The sequence below is a fragment of the Syzygium oleosum genome, unplaced genomic scaffold (assembly GCF_021117445.2).
Source record: "Syzygium oleosum isolate NSW1041296 unplaced genomic scaffold, Sole_v2.1 Sole_v2.01, whole genome shotgun sequence".
Taxonomy (NCBI): Eukaryota; Viridiplantae; Streptophyta; class Magnoliopsida; order Myrtales; family Myrtaceae; genus Syzygium; species Syzygium oleosum.
Window position 1 is genome coordinate 34,273,005 of NW_026607485.1, and position 15,279 is coordinate 34,288,283.

General features: G+C 40.0%; 2 protein-coding genes across 2 annotated transcripts; both read right to left on the bottom strand.

Annotated features, from left to right (window-relative positions):
• Positions 1–1,590: 1,590 nt before the first annotated feature.
• Positions 1,591–4,976, bottom strand: LOC115682474 (isopentenyl-diphosphate Delta-isomerase I-like). Its single transcript, XM_030606704.2, has 6 exons — positions 4,651–4,976; positions 3,637–3,692; positions 3,236–3,327; positions 2,462–2,564; positions 2,216–2,353; positions 1,591–2,077 (listed from the first exon to the last, which is right to left on the bottom strand). The coding sequence occupies exons 1-6, from the start codon at positions 4,878–4,880 to the stop codon at positions 1,824–1,826; spliced, it is 873 nt and encodes a 290-aa protein (XP_030462564.1). The 5' UTR covers positions 4,881–4,976; the 3' UTR covers positions 1,591–1,823.
• A 4,776-nt stretch (positions 4,977–9,752) lies between these two features.
• Positions 9,753–13,205, bottom strand: LOC115682482 (isopentenyl-diphosphate Delta-isomerase I-like). Its single transcript, XM_030606721.2, has 6 exons — positions 12,898–13,205; positions 11,925–11,980; positions 11,492–11,583; positions 10,396–10,498; positions 10,145–10,282; positions 9,753–10,006 (listed from the first exon to the last, which is right to left on the bottom strand). The coding sequence occupies exons 1-6, from the start codon at positions 13,203–13,205 to the stop codon at positions 9,753–9,755; spliced, it is 951 nt and encodes a 316-aa protein (XP_030462581.2).
• Between the last annotated feature and the right edge of the window lie 2,074 nt (positions 13,206–15,279).

Genomic DNA, 15,279 nt, shown 5'->3' on the forward strand with positions numbered 1-15,279 from the left:
TGAGCCAAAAAAGAAAAAAGGGGGGGAATCATCTCTAAATATTTATTTCTTGAAGAGGATTGCATCATAAATATGATGGATCATGATCGTTTATGGAAAGTGCAATCTGGCGCCAACACCCTCTTGACAAAAATCTGGCTGGCAACATTTAGGGCCCGTTTGACAAGTTGCCAAATAGTAAAAACTTTGTTCTTTTGTTCCCAGAATCAGTTTGGGAACAGAAATCCATTTATTAAATTTTTTGTGCCCGGACACAAATTTGCAAAAAATTGTTCCCAGAATCAGTTTTGGAACAAAATCAAGAAGCAACATATTTTTCTTGATTCTTGAACAATTTTTCGATTTCTGATTCTTCTTGATTTTCTTCTTCTTTCTTGGTTTATTGTTCTTCTTCTTTTCGACCTGCCACCGATGATCGGCCATAGGCCAGGGCCGGCGAGGGCGGCTTGCGGCCGCGATGGTGAGGCCTCGCCCAGCCATGGCGAGGCCGACCTCACCGTCGCCACCTAGGCGAGGGACCTTGGTCGCGACAGTGAGGTCGGCCTCGCCTGGCCAAGGCGAGGCTGACCTCGCCGGCCCTAGCCTGTGGCCATTTGCTGGCGCCGGCAACCGACCATAGCCAAGGAAGGGAAGAAAAAGAAAAAAAAAAGAGAAAGAAATATTAAAAAATTCAAAATATTATTAATAAAAAGAAATTCTGTATAGTTACTAAACCCATTTTTGTTTTTTTCTATTCTAAGAATAGAAATTTTGGGTAATTACCAAACGCTTTCAAATGCTTAGAAATTATTCCTAGGCACAGAATAAAAAAAAATCATTTCTAAGCAGAATCAGTTCCCGAGCACAGAATCGTTGTCACGCACACCCTTACTGATCCAATCTTCAAGTCACTCCAAACGTCTATTTTGACTAATCCTTGCTCATCAGCCACTCGAGATGCTGAGTTTCGCATTCACAACTCTAACAAGACTCCGAAAAAGAAGAACGAAAAAAAAGGCAAGGAAAGAAAAGCTTGATACAGTCTTGTAGACAGGCCAAGTTGTCCAGACAACATTCCAATGTCTACACCCTAAAAGGGGGTTTCCTTTTTTTCCCTCTCTGTCAAAGCATAAGAAAGGGAAGTGACAGCAATTTCTACGGTTAGAATATAGACTCACTTCATGCGTTCCGAAGGCCCCATTCGACTTTGCCTTCGAAGAAGTTCAATACTTGTTTATTGGCATTCTGTCGATCGTTCATGATATCAGTGATATCCCCCTCTCGTGCGATTTTCAAATTTGCAGGCCCGATTGATTACTGAGACAAGCACATGATTATCCAATCGGACGACGTCAGAAAAAACAGGGGTCAATTTATGCCTTGTGCAATTGTTTTTTTCTACTTCAAAGTGTGTCATCCAGAGGTATAATTTCGTAATCTTCACTCAGTTTCTCAGTTTTCTTATGCAGGATGACACAGCTTTCCTGGAAATGGTTGCTTTTATGTATAGCTGAAATGAACACCCTTAACATTTTGTACAACATAAGACACCTCGACGTAAATCTACAACCTACAACCAGGATGATGGACTTGCCTGCAAACATCATGAGATTCACAAAATAAAGGGATATCATTGATATAATAGACCAAAAACCAGAAGCATATCTTGGTATAAGAACCAAGGCAGAAGAGCAGCTTTCAACTAAAAAAAGAGCAGACCATGATTAAATAACCACATAATGCCCACTACTTCGAAACCTTTCAACATGTGACTTTATTGATATATGGCAGTTGAGGATGCTGTTATCAGCATAACTCCTAGAAGTGTTCGTTTCTAGCCGATCTTAAGTGAGCTTGTGAATGTTTTCCATATCAGCAGCTTCCTTGAGAGTCCCTTTTTCGACGTGATCCCACCACTTAAACAAGAAATTGTCCACGACTAGTCTGAACCAGGGTGACAGCTTCAGACCTTCCTCACCAGCATCGACTTTCCTCAGCAGCTCTTTTAGCTGCTCCCTGTTCACATATTTGACATCGGCGACTTCATCAGGATTTGGATGGACACCGACATCTCGAACAATGAAGAGCAAGTAGTCAACTGCAAATCAAGAATGCAACTCAGTTTACAGACATCTTAAGGTCGTAGCTTGCAGGCAATATGAATAAAAGCAAATCAACCCAAGTACCGCAAGAGTGAACTTGGGAAATATAGGGCGTGTAAAGTAAATGTACTCACGTTCATGTTCTCCCCACTTGCCGTCAGAAGGAGCCTTATACAACATACGACTTAGTGGGATGAATTGATCAACTGGCACATCCTCAGCAGGAATACCCAACTCATCCAAGAGCTTCCTCTGTGCAGCATTCCTGACACCTGGCAATCATATAAAAGAGATCAGCATTTCACGACACTGAGTAGCATTCAATAATTTAAGGTATATAGCAACTTTACAAAAAATGCATCTAGAGTGGTGTTTATTACCCAAAGCGTTCTCATCGATAAGCTCGGACTCCCGGTACAAGGGATGACTGCAGCAGGTGTTTGTCCATACAAGGGGGAAAGTTACCTTTGTCGCAGATCGTTGCTGTCCAGATACATGACACAGTCAATTTACCTAACAGCTCAAGGATGAAAACATTTTCAACCAAAAAAAGAAAAAGGATGAAAACGTTCTTCCACAAAATAGTTAAGTGATAGCTGACCACACTGACACTAAGATGGGATAGGAGAAACTTGAATGCGCAAAATAAAAGGACCGTTATAGGTAAAGCATATATTGATTAGTGTAGCAGTTTTTAAGCATCCCACTTCTCTGTTTTTTGCTAATATAATGTAGGTCTTAATTTGACATGTTCAACTTTGGAGTTTTACCAATGCAGTCACGCAGAAAACAGCCAAATCATAAAAAGGCAAGGGATTCTAAGACAATTCAATCCAATGCAAACATGAATCTACCTCTCCCCTAGCATCCTTGAAATTAATGCATGCACTGCTTCAGAAAAACACATGTAAACTGAGTCCACCGCAAATAAGACTCCCACTATTAGTCAAATTTCATTAAAGTAGTTCGACATACAAGATTGTCCATATTGTGGGATTACTTACGTCTTCCCTGATAAGTTTCTTAATGAAAACAATGATGATGAAAGACTGAATGAGTTATTGAAGAAGATAAGGAAAAGTAGTCATTCGCTTCCAAACGCTCACTCTCGTCATGGGTATGCACTGTATTCTAGCCGTACATTAGCTTCATACCTGAAGCAGTAACTCGTACTTTGTGTTGAACAGGAAAACACTGAAAGCTCTATGCAACAGATTTTCCTTTTCAATTTTTTCCATTAAGTGACCTGCAGTTTCCCAAAAGTATCACAGAACAAAATCAGAAGCGAGCAGGAGAACAATTAATGAGTACATCAGGAAGAGGGGAATTCTAGATTAATCACATCAGGTACATGTAGTTTATAATGCACACACTTGAAATGGTTAAAAGCTGAAGCCTCTATATCCGCACATACATTCAATTTTATAAAGCAGGGTTAACCTCCACAATTTAGTGAGGTCATGCAGAATAGGACAGGAGGAAGAAAGACTACAAATCATGCAGATTCAAACCCAGAAAATCCCTCAACTGACATGCACCAAGAATGATCGCTTACAATTATATTTCGATTCATGACCGATAACCTGATCATTTTCGTCAACCAAAATGCATCTGCAAGAAGCCACGGTAATGACGACATCAGAACACACTGACAAGAGCACAAAGGATAAAAGGTCGAGCATATATTAAATACTTAAGCTTGATAACCTAACCATGCGAGATCCCCCGTGAGAGATGCAGAATAACTTGGAAATTAGAGGGGCTTGAGAAAATACCCAGAAATCAATCAAAAACCAAAATTGGCACTAACTTGTTCCTACGTACACATGACAGTGAGCTGGACAAGGGAGGGAAGATATCATAACGAGCAGTTAGTCACTATGACTGTTCTCTGGAAGTGCAAGCATATGAATGGTAAAAGCAAAGAGCGTGCAGCCACGTCTTTGCAGCCAGCAACTCTTGCCTAATGATGGAGCCAGAAAAGAAACGGAACAAGGCATGCGAACCCAACTGATCAGAACAGCCACTACTATCGAATTATCCACGAGAATGGCCAATCACCCACTTCACAAACTAGCATAAATTCTTCAGCTTCGATAGGCGAGAACAATGAAAATAAAATCACACGCAAGAATTTCATGGCATATGAATGGCAAAAGCAAAGAGCGTGCAGCTACGTCTTCACAGCCAGCAACTCTAGCCTAATGATGGAGCCAGAAAAGAACCCAACTGATCAAAACAGCCAATACTGTCGAACTATCCACGAGAATCGCCGATCACCCGCTTCACAAACTAGCATAAATTCTTCAGCTTCGATAGGCGAGAACGATGAAAATTAAATCACACCCAAGAATTCCAGCTCATTTAGCCATTATAACCCCCTGATTCACCTACACAGGGCCTCAGTTCTATCCAAAGACCAAAACTTGCAGACAATTAGACGCACAACACCATGAATAAGCATGATGGGAGATCATAATCCTCACGAGAAAAGCACCAAAAAGCAACCGAAATTCACAATCTTTTCAGGCGTCAGCCAACGATATTCAAAAGAGAAAAGGGCACGGACTCGTCCTCGAACATGAGGCGCCTCTGGACGGCGTCCATCGCGGCGTCGGGGGCGCCGCCCACGGCGGTGCTCGCGGGGGACCGAACGGACACGGACGCCCGGACGCTGCCGAAGGCCCGGCGGCTCGCGAAGCGCCGGACAGGGGCGGCATGGGAAGGGAAAGGTGGGAACTTGCGGCGGCAGCGAGAGGAGAAGAGGGCCGGGCTGGGAAGGCGGGTCGTCAGCGACATCGGGCCGTCGTCGTCGGAGGAAGAAGAAGAAGAAGAAGAAGAGGGAAACCTCGGATGCTTCGCGCTGATCTGAGAGAGCGTCCGCCATTGATGAAGGCAGGGGTTGGTGGCATTTTATTACGTCATCATTTCATTTTTTACTTTTTTTTTCTATTAAGATTCATATCACGAAAAATTTGTACTAAAAACTTCAAACTCGTACATTTGTGATAAATTTAGACTCCATTAGTATCTGTTACATTGGATTACTATCACGAAAAATCACAAACCGGTACCTCTGCAAACTCCAAACTAGCACATTCATTAACTGTCACGTGCCAGCTAATTCAGTAATTTGATAATAAGATTTAACGGAAAATAAGGGAAGGTAAATTTATTATAGATATATCAGTTTGTGGCTTTTAGTGATCAAAAAATTAGTATAGAATAAATTTCGTACCACAAATTCGAGTGAAATGGCCGGTGGTAATGGTGTGTGGTAAGGTCGCTGCTATAGAATGGCGATGCCAATTTTTGATCTGCTGCTATTGTCTTTTTTCTTCTTTTATCCATTCTCTTGCGCTTAACTAAAGGAAGTTGAATACTATCTAGAGTCACGAAGGAGACTTTATCTTTTCATTCCTACCAACGTGATATCCATGTACCAATTTGGGATTTTTTTTTTTAAAAAAAAAGTTGGGTAAAAGTCGGTTGGTGTGTCGCAGTGATTGATAACAAATTTAGTCGGCTGTGAGGGGGAGATTTCGTATAGCTTTCTAGGATTAGGAATTAAGGTTGTCCTTTTGTGCTTCTTCTTTTATTATTTTGTTTTTTGTGGTGAGGCATGATTCACATGTCAAAAACAGTGGATCGACAGCTCTTTGTTTGGGTGCATCGTTTCTTCGACCATCTTCGATTCCCTTCGCATCTTTCCCATCCACATAATTGGAAACCCCCTTGAATCCGAGCGATCATCCAGGAGAAAATGACTTCTTTTTTGGATCCTGATCCTTGTGAACACAATCGGCAGGAAAATTATCCAAAAAATCCTAAACCTATTATATAACGGCCAATTCAATCCTGAACGTATTGTACTTCGGCCAATTCAATCCAAAATCTTCAATTATGTCAATTTAATCCTAAACTTTTTAAGGATTTGACAATTTAATCCTAAACTTTTTAACGATTTGTCGATATAGTCCTTCGGCGATTTCCGGGCCAAAATTACTTTGAAGAACTACATTGACAAATCCTTAAAAAGGTTTAAAACTAAATTGTCAAAAGGTTTAGAACTGAATTGTCACGGTTAAAAGGTTTAAGATTAAATTGGCTGCCGTACAATAAATTTAGGACTAAATTGCTACAATTGAAAAGTTTATAACTAAATTAGTCATTGTACATAAAGTTTATGACTTTTTGGATAATTATCCCCACAATCGGCTCATGAATCTTTTCATTCGCATCATGTGTTAACAGCGCTTTGTGTTCTCTTATCTTCATCCCCGCCCTAGGAGCAAGGATTAGATCGAACCAACAATAAACCGCAAGCACCTTCTACGTTGGGCCTTTGGGCATGCATCTCTCGTGGCCACACGGTAGAAGCCGGACCCGACACGAACGAGCTGGCATCTCATAGGAATGCTCATTCATTTTTTTCATTTGTTTGGTAAGGTCCACGGAATGGAATGGGTACTCAAAAATCTATAAGTAGAAAGATTTAGGGTTAATACAACGAAAAACTTCAAACTGGTACACCCATGACAATTTGACCATGAACTATTTTTTTATCACAAAAAACCCCAAACTAGTACACCTGTAATAATTTTATCCCGAATTATTTTTTTGACCACCAAAAGTCCCACACTGGTATACCTGTGATAATTTTACTCCGAACTAATTTTTTTATCACAAAAAATCTCAGACTGGTACACATGCGACAAATTTGTCCTTCATTAGTTTCCATTAAATTTTATTGTCAAATTGCTAAGTTTGATGACACGTGGTAGTTGACAGGTGTACCAGTTTGGGATTTTACCCCTCTGTTTGCCATAAGTTTTTCAATTTGTGGTTTTTCGTGATATTAATCCAATTTAACAAACACTAACGGAGGGTAAATTTGTCACAAATGTACCAGTTTAAGGTTTTTAGTGATCAAAAAATTAGTTTGAGGTAAAATTGTTACAAGTGCACCAGTTTGGGGTTTTTGATTATCAAAAAATTAATTTGGGGTAAAATTGTCACATGTATATCAGTTTGGGATTTTTCGTGATATTAACCCAAAGATTTATGATTCCTTTTCCTTAAGTGAAATCATGGTTTCTGTTACAATCTATTCTATTGCATGAAAAATAACATTAAAGTAAACAAAGTCATAGACCTTGCCAGTAAAGTGCAATCAAATCCTTCTATAGGAAGAACCATCTATCTATCAGTTGAAAATTTTGTCCATGCGGTAGCCGTCGTGTCTCCCACGTGAGAACGTTGGGGAAGTGGTGGCTTGTCGTACTTGATTGTATCTTGTTAGAAAGGTTTAGGATATAATTATAAGGGTTAATACCACGAAAAATCCTAAACTAGTACACTTGTGATAGATTTACCCCAAATTATTTTTTTGACCATAAAAAATCTCAAACTGGTACATCTGTGACAATTTTACCCCGAACTATTTTTTTGACCACCAAAAACCCCAAACTGGTACACCTATGACAATTTTACCCCGAATTAATTTTTTAATATTATTTTTTATTTTTTCGAATTTTTTCGAATTTTTTTAGTTTTTCTTATCTTTTCTTTTTCCTTTCTTTTTCTTTTTTTTTTTCCTTCATCTTCAACCTCTGACCGGCGAGGTCGGCCCCGCCGGCAGATGGCGAGGCCGACCTTGCCGGCAACTGGCAAGGTCAACCTCGCCCAGAAGCGGCGAGGGCGACCCCTTGCCGGCAACTGGCGAGGGCGACCCCTTGCCGGCAACTGGCGAGGGGTCGTCCTCGCCGTCACTGGCGAGGTTCGACCTCGCCGCTTTTGGGCGAGGCTGACCTCGCCACACCAGTTGCCGGCGAGGCCAAGCCTCGCCAGCGACGGCGAGGACGACCTCTTGCCAGGGCCGGGGCAAGGCTGACCTTGCCAGTTGTCGGCGAGGTCGGCCTCGCCTAGCAATGGCAAGGTCGGCCACGCCAGCGGCCGGCGGGGCCGACCTCGCCAGCCCCCACTTCTGGCCAGTTGCCGGACCGGCGACCGGCCAGAGGTTGAAGTTGAAGGAAAAAAAAAAGAAAGGAAAAAGAAAAGAAAAACTAAAAAAATCGAAAAAAAAATATTATTAAAAAATTAGTTCGGGGTAAAATTGTCACACGTGTACCAGTTTGGGATTTTTGGTGGTCAAAAAAATAGTTCGGGGTAAAATTGTCACAGATGTACCAGTTTGGGATTTTTGTGATCAAAAAAATAGTTTGGGGTAAATCTGTCACAAGTGTACCAGTTTAGAGTTTTTCGTGGTATTAACCCTAATTATAATAATTAAAAGGTTTGTGGTTCTTCACTCCATTTGGTGTAGTATTTTCGTGATAATTTGATTTTCAGAAGAGGCATTTTCTATCTGAAAAAACAAGGGAGAAAATGATGCTAAAATTATGTATTATTGAGTATGAGGACATACTTGATGAAATGATTACATCTCTTGTGTAGAGAAACAAGTCAATCACGTTATAATAAAGCAATTATATGCAACATCAAACAATGCAATATCTTCTTGAAATTTCAAATTTATAAACTCCGATTGGTGACTCATGGCAAAACCATTTCTAGGGTTGGCAATGGGGCTGGGCGGGTGGGAGGGTTGCATCTCTCAACTCTGCCTCGCAATAAGTTAGATGTCCCATATTTGGGAAAAATTATCCAAAGAGTCATAAACCTATTACACTTTTGCCAATTCAGTCTTAAATCTTTTGATTTTACCAATTGAGTCATAAAATATTTTGACAATTTGCCAATTGAGTCCATCCGGCTAATTTTGGCCAAAAATTGCTAACATGGCACGACAAGCGATGACGTGGACATTTTTAATAATATTTTGATTTTTTTTTTTATATTTTTATATTTTTTTCCCTTTTCTTTACTTTTTTTTTGTTTTTGGATTAGGGCCGGCCGACCATCGCCGGCTCTTAGATTTTACTCTTAAATGGAAAATTTTACGCATCACGTCCCCACCCCTCCGAGCATAGGGATTTCCCCAACCCCTTTGTCTCGACCCAAGTTTATGTTGAACTTAACTTTAATTTGAAATACAAAAACTGAAATGATGAATTAATAAGTTACATGAACTCGTTCCTTATCCAATTTTTAAAAGAAATTTCGTATCAAATAAAGTGGGTGTTTTAATAGAATTACTCTCGTTATCTGAATTAACTGAGTAAAGCAGTCCACTATTTCCTCTCTTCAGTTCAGATTGCACTCTCAAATGGAAGAGACGGCAATTTCTTGCTTCTATGATCTTGTGCTCAATACGAGTGTATGGCTCAATAGCTCCGAAGGCCCTATTCGACTTTGCCTTCATAGCAGTTCAATGCTTGTTTGCCTGCATTCCATTTCTTCGGACTGATTCCGAAATCAATCCATATTAAGATCTGCAAATTGTTATGGGGTATGTCTGCAAACATCATGAAATTCACAAGAGGAAGGGATATCATTGATATCACAGACAAATATCCAAATGTGTGTCTTGGCATAACTAGAGGTTCCATAAAAACCAAGTGCGAAGAGAAGAGTTCGACCGAAAAGAGAACCGATCATAATTGAATAACCACATAGCGCAAGCTGCTTCAGAACCTTTCAACATGCGACTTTATTGAGATACAGCGGCGAGGATGCCGTTACGAGAAGTGTTCGTTCCTAACAGACCTTTTAAGTGAGCTTATGAATGTTCTCAATATCAGCAGCCTGTTTGAGAGTCCCTTCTTCGACATGATCCCACCACTTGAATAAGAAATTGTCCACAATTAGTCTGAACCAGGGTGACAGCTTCAGACCATCCTCACCAGCATCAACTTTCCTCACCAGCTCTCTTAGCTGCCCCCTGTTCACGTATTTGACGTCGGCGACTTCATCGGGGTTTGGATGGACGATGACATCTCGAACAATGACGAGCAAGTGGTCAACTGCAAGTCGAGAATGCAGCTCAGTTTACACAATCTTAAGTTCGCTGCTTGCAGAGAGTATGAATAAAACCAAAAAAACCCAGGTGCCGCAAGAGTGAAGTTGGAAAATACAGGGCGTGTGGAAGTAAGTGTACTCACGTTCATGCTCCCCCCACTTGCCATCAGAAGGTGCCTTATACAGCATGCGAGTTAGTGGGATGAATTGATCAACTGGCACATCCTCAGCATAAAGACCCAACTCATCCAAGAGCTTCCTCTGTGCGGCAATCCTCACACCTGGCAATCATATAAAAGAGATCAGCATTTCACGACATCGAGTAGTACTCACTAATTTAAGGTATAAAACCAAGGTTAAAAGATCAAAGTGCATCTAGAGTGGTTATTATTACCCAGAGCATTCTCTTCGATAAGCTCGGACTCCCGGTACAAGGGATGACTGCAGCAGGTGTTTGTCCACACAAGGGGGAAAGTTACCTTCGTCGCTGATCGTTGCTGTCCAGAGACATGATACCGTCAATTTACCCAACAGCTCAAGCATAAAAACATTCTTCCTCAAAATGGTTAAGTGCTAGTTGACCTCACTGACACTAATTAAAACGTCCAACCTTAGAGTTTTGACAGGACAGTCACTCAAAAAACAGCCAAATCATATATAAACAATTCGATCCCATGTAAACATGAAGCTACCTCTCCTTTACCATCCTTGGAATGAATGCACACACTGCTTCAGACAAGGGTCCTAAAACTGAGTCCACCGCAACTAAGACTCCTACTTAGTCGAATCTGATCAAGGTAGCTCAACATACAAAATTGTCGGTATTGTGGGATTATTTACCCATCGATTGATAAGTTTTGTTGAAATAGTTTGTTATCATGTAAAGATGTGATTGTTAGACATAAAAGGAAGTGATTATTGGATATGAAAAAAAGTAATTGTTGTCATTAAGAGAAGAAATGGTCAATCATGAAAGCGGTGATGGTTCGGATAAGGTAACTATTCCAAAAATATGTGTTGATTGGGTATCTGTAAATATGACCAAATTATACATTGTTCATCACAACTATTCATAACAACAACTCTCTTTTCTTCATGACATTCTTTCTTCTTTTCTTTTCACACGCAAGTTTAACAATACATTCAAGGTGAAGTTCCAAGAGGGAAATTGAGTAATTGCTATACTCGTTTCTCCGTGACTTCGGTGTGTATCTTCGAGGTATATTTGTTTTAAACTCAGGAGCACAAATAGTAAGGGCAAATAATATCTTTAGGCCAGTGACTATCATCACATATCAAAGCATTAAAAAAAACTATAAACTACTGCTCTATCTTCAGTAGCAAATAAGTTTTCCCGACATGTTTTGGAATGAATATGATGAACGACTCGATGACTTATTGAAGATGACGATGAAAAGAAGCCACTCGCTTCCAAATGCTCATTCTCATCACGTGTATAGGCTGCATTCTTGAAGTATATAGCTACACACCTGAAGCAGTAACTCGTACTTTGAGTTGAACAAGAAAACACTGAAAGATCTATGCAACAGATTTTCTTTCTCAATCCTTTCCATTAAGTGACCTGCAGTTTCCCAAAAGCATCACATATTAAAACCAGAAGTGAGCAGGAGAACCATTAATGAGTAGATCAAGAAGAGGGAAACTCTAGATTAATCCCTCACGTGCATTTATTCTATAATGCACACACTCAAAATAGTTAAAAAAGCTGAAGCCTCTATATCCGCACATACATGTGGCGCCCCGTGTGTAAGCCGGTAGATAATCAATTAAATAAAGCAGTGTTATCGTCCATAATCTAGCGAGATCGTGCAGAATAGGATAGGAGGAAGAAAGGCTACAAATCATGCAGATTCAAACCACGAAATACACTCGACTAACATGCACCAAGAAAAATCGCCTTACAATTATATTTCGATTCATGACCGGCAACCCGATCATTTTCGTCAACCAAAATGCATCTGCAAGAAGCCACAGTAATGGTAACATCAAAACAAACTGAGAAAAGCACGAAGGACAAAAGGTCAAGCATATATAAATAGTTAAGCTTGATAACCTAACCGTGCGAGATCACATGTGAGAGAGATGCAGAATAACTTGGACATTAGAGCGCTTGTGAAAAGATCCCGAAATCAACCGAAACCAAAACTTGTACTAACATGCTCCTACGTACACGTGATGTTAAGTCGGACCCAGAGGGAAGATATCGTCATGAACGATAGCTAAAGTTAGTCACTATAACTGTTCGTTGGAAGCACAAGCATATGAATGCCGAAAGTAAAGAGCGTGCAGCAACACCTTCGCAGCCTGCGACTCTTGCCTAATGATGGAGCCATATCAATCCTGCCCTGCGATATCAGATGACACCATATTGACCCTTGCACCACGCAAGGCAAGTTTGTACGCCCCGTCCCCACCCCCACTGAGCATTATGATTTCCCCGACCATTGCATCTTGCCCAGTCTTTGTGTTGAACTTTAACTATGATTAAAAAGACTTATCTAGATGTGCTACCATGCAATTTTTCAATCGAAGAATGATTATCAGTTAGTAGAGTAAGAAAAAAGACAATAAAGGCCTCCAATATATAAACCACATAACATAGGTTTTAATGTTCAAAATAGCTATGGTATGGGCGGGGTGAGTAAGGGAGTAAGAATGACTGAATCCATTCCCAAACTCACTTGTTGCGGGTTTTAAATGTTTCTTTAGAGGTGAGGCAACGCGGCCATTTCATGGGGCGAAATGATTGTCGTCCATGATCATTGCATAAGATAAGAACTGCCTAATCTCGTCCAAACAACGTTGAAACTTCAATGATCCTCATGAGTTGAAACAAAAATCACTGGGAAAAAAGGTGGAGGGGAAAGTTACAGACTCGTCCGCAAACATGAGGAGCCTCTGCACCGGGTCCATGCCGGCATCGGCATCGGCAGCTTCATGGATCGCGGCATTCGCGGCGGAGCGAATGGACAGAGGTCCGAAGCTTCGGAGTCGGCGAGGGGCCAAGCGGGAACGGAACCACGGGAGCTTGGAGGAGGGAGAAGAAGAGAAGAGAAGATGGGGACGGTGGTGATAGAGAGAGTTGTTCAATAGGGTAGTGGTCACAGGCATTGTATTGGCTTCTTCTTCTTCTTCTTCTTCAGCAGGGTGCTTGGTGGCTTTTATACTTACTTTTGCTCTCATGCAATTGCTGACATCGATCCTGTTTTGAAGGTCGCATCACATGTTGGTTTCGTTTGTTAATTCTCAACGTGGAAATCAGGTGAGACCCTTTTGGACATTTTTAGTAACACCATGCTTCCCACGGGTCAATTGTTAATGCCATTACGGAGATTGGATCGGAGAAAATAATGTCAGTTAATGTTTCCAATCTCAACTTTTTATCAGCACGTGTATGGAGAGAATTTCGCGGGACAAAAATCATAATTTATTCATAATATATATATATATATATATATATATATATATATATCCAAGTGTAATAACTCGATATTTTAATCATCCATTTGAATTTTGACTCGTATTTTTATGCACATCATGAGATTAGTGACAATATATTTTTTTTGTCGTAAGAAAATTTCATTCATTTGTCATAATCAAACATGAGAGGAATATAAAAATCTTTTAAGCAAAGCAAGTCCCAAAAGAGCAGCAAAACAAAACAAACCCAAATAACAAAAGAGTACGGCTTGCAACTATAATCACGCTTCCATCCCAACAGACCAGACTTGTCATAGCATCAAAAAACAATCGGTGGTCGATCACCGGAACCATTAGTGATGGGCACGAGCCGAGATCTGCCCTTCCGGAAATTATGGGTTGCTGTGCATGCGTATGTTCGGTGTCCTCAACACTATCCCATATGGAGACAATAACAACATGTTATATCATCACAGATCAAACATCTCTAAAAAAACTCCAAGATCTAGATTTAGATCAAGAGAGCAATGCTCCTAGATGTATTATATATACCTAAATTGGGAGAGGAGAGCTTTCGCTAAATCTCAGAGAAGTCATAGGACATCATGCTGGCTAAACTAGTGACAATGTTCTCACAAAATTTTCAGCTGCAAGTAGATTTATTCACCACGGCAAGCGAAGAAAAGCAACAACGCCAAGCGAAAAAACATGTCAAACGAGTCGAAAAAAGACTCCCAGATTAGATCAGGAGTGATAGAATACTTAAATAATAAATCATACATTAATCTAGTAACTTAAACTTTTAGAAGAATTCCCACAAAATCTCGTATCAAAAGCATAACGTCATGAGTTGGAATCTACTAGTTCCAATCTTTCCAAGCCCCTATTTGCTTCCTGATGAAATATTTCTGCGCTCAGTACTAAGCAAAGAGATTAGACTAAGCGTAAAGCGGAGTGATAGAATGCTTAAATAATGAACCGCGCCTTCATCTAATAACTTAAACTTTTAGAAAAGTTGACGATTGACTCACAAAATTTCACAGAAAGAGAAAAAAAAAAAGAAATCAAGACCTAGAAAGGAAAGTAGAGCAAAGCAAACTCTCAACTTCAAAAATTAACATTGAGAACCCGCAAGTAAAGATTTTTTTAGGGAGGGATTTTTTGGGAGAGAGGGTTGTCGACATAGAAAGTAGGGTTTTTTAGTGACGATATTACACAAGCTCCAAGTTTATAGACATAAGGCGGGATTCTCTCTCTCCTCTTTCTCTTTCTCGAGCGCACGGACACGCAAATACGCAAGAGTGCATACACATATACGGGCAAGGAATAAAAAGAAAAAAAGAGTTTATTTATGTGTAGAGAGAATGCATGTTTGAAATAAAACAATAACTTAGGAAAGAAATTCAAATAATTGTAAGATGAGAGAAACGTACATTTAGATTTAGAATACTCAAGGGATTAGCAGAGAATTGTTTTGACTATCTTTAAAAGAAGGATTAATACCACGAAAAATCTCAAACTGGTACACCTGTGACAAATTTATCCCAAACTAATATTTTGACCACTAAAAACCCCAAACCGGTACATTTGTGACAAATTTACCATCCGTTAGTTTATGTTAAATTGAATTAATACCACAAAAAATCACAAATTAGTACAAATGGAGGGTAAAACATAAAAATGGTACATCAGTTAACTGTCGCGTGTCATTTAACAAAGCAATTTGACAGTAAAATTTAACGGAAACAAACTGAGGGTAAATTTGTCACAAGTGTACCAGTTTGGGGGTTTTTTGTAGTCAAAAAATTAGTTTAAGATAAAATTGTCACATGTATAC

Coding starts and splice junctions, on each gene's coding strand:
- LOC115682474 (XM_030606704.2), bottom strand. CDS start 4,880: ATGTCGCTGACGACCCGCCTTCCCAGCCCGGCCCTCTTCTCCTCTCGC. Junction 2,565..3,235: donor AGTACGAGTTACTGCTTCAG/GTATGAAGCTAA, acceptor GTATCTGGACAG/CAACGATCTGCGACAAAGGT. Junction 2,078..2,215: donor CAAGTGGGGAGAACATGAAC/GTGAGTACATTT, acceptor CTTGATTTGCAG/TTGACTACTTGCTCTTCATT.
- LOC115682482 (XM_030606721.2), bottom strand. CDS start 13,205: ATGAGAGCAAAAGTAAGTATAAAAGCCACCAAGCACCCTGCTGAAGAA. Junction 11,981..12,897: donor CTCCTCATGTTTGCGGACGA/GTCTGTAACTTT, acceptor GGCTTCTTGCAG/ATGCATTTTGGTTGACGAAA. Junction 10,499..11,491: donor AGTACGAGTTACTGCTTCAG/GTGTGTAGCTAT, acceptor GTCTCTGGACAG/CAACGATCAGCGACGAAGGT.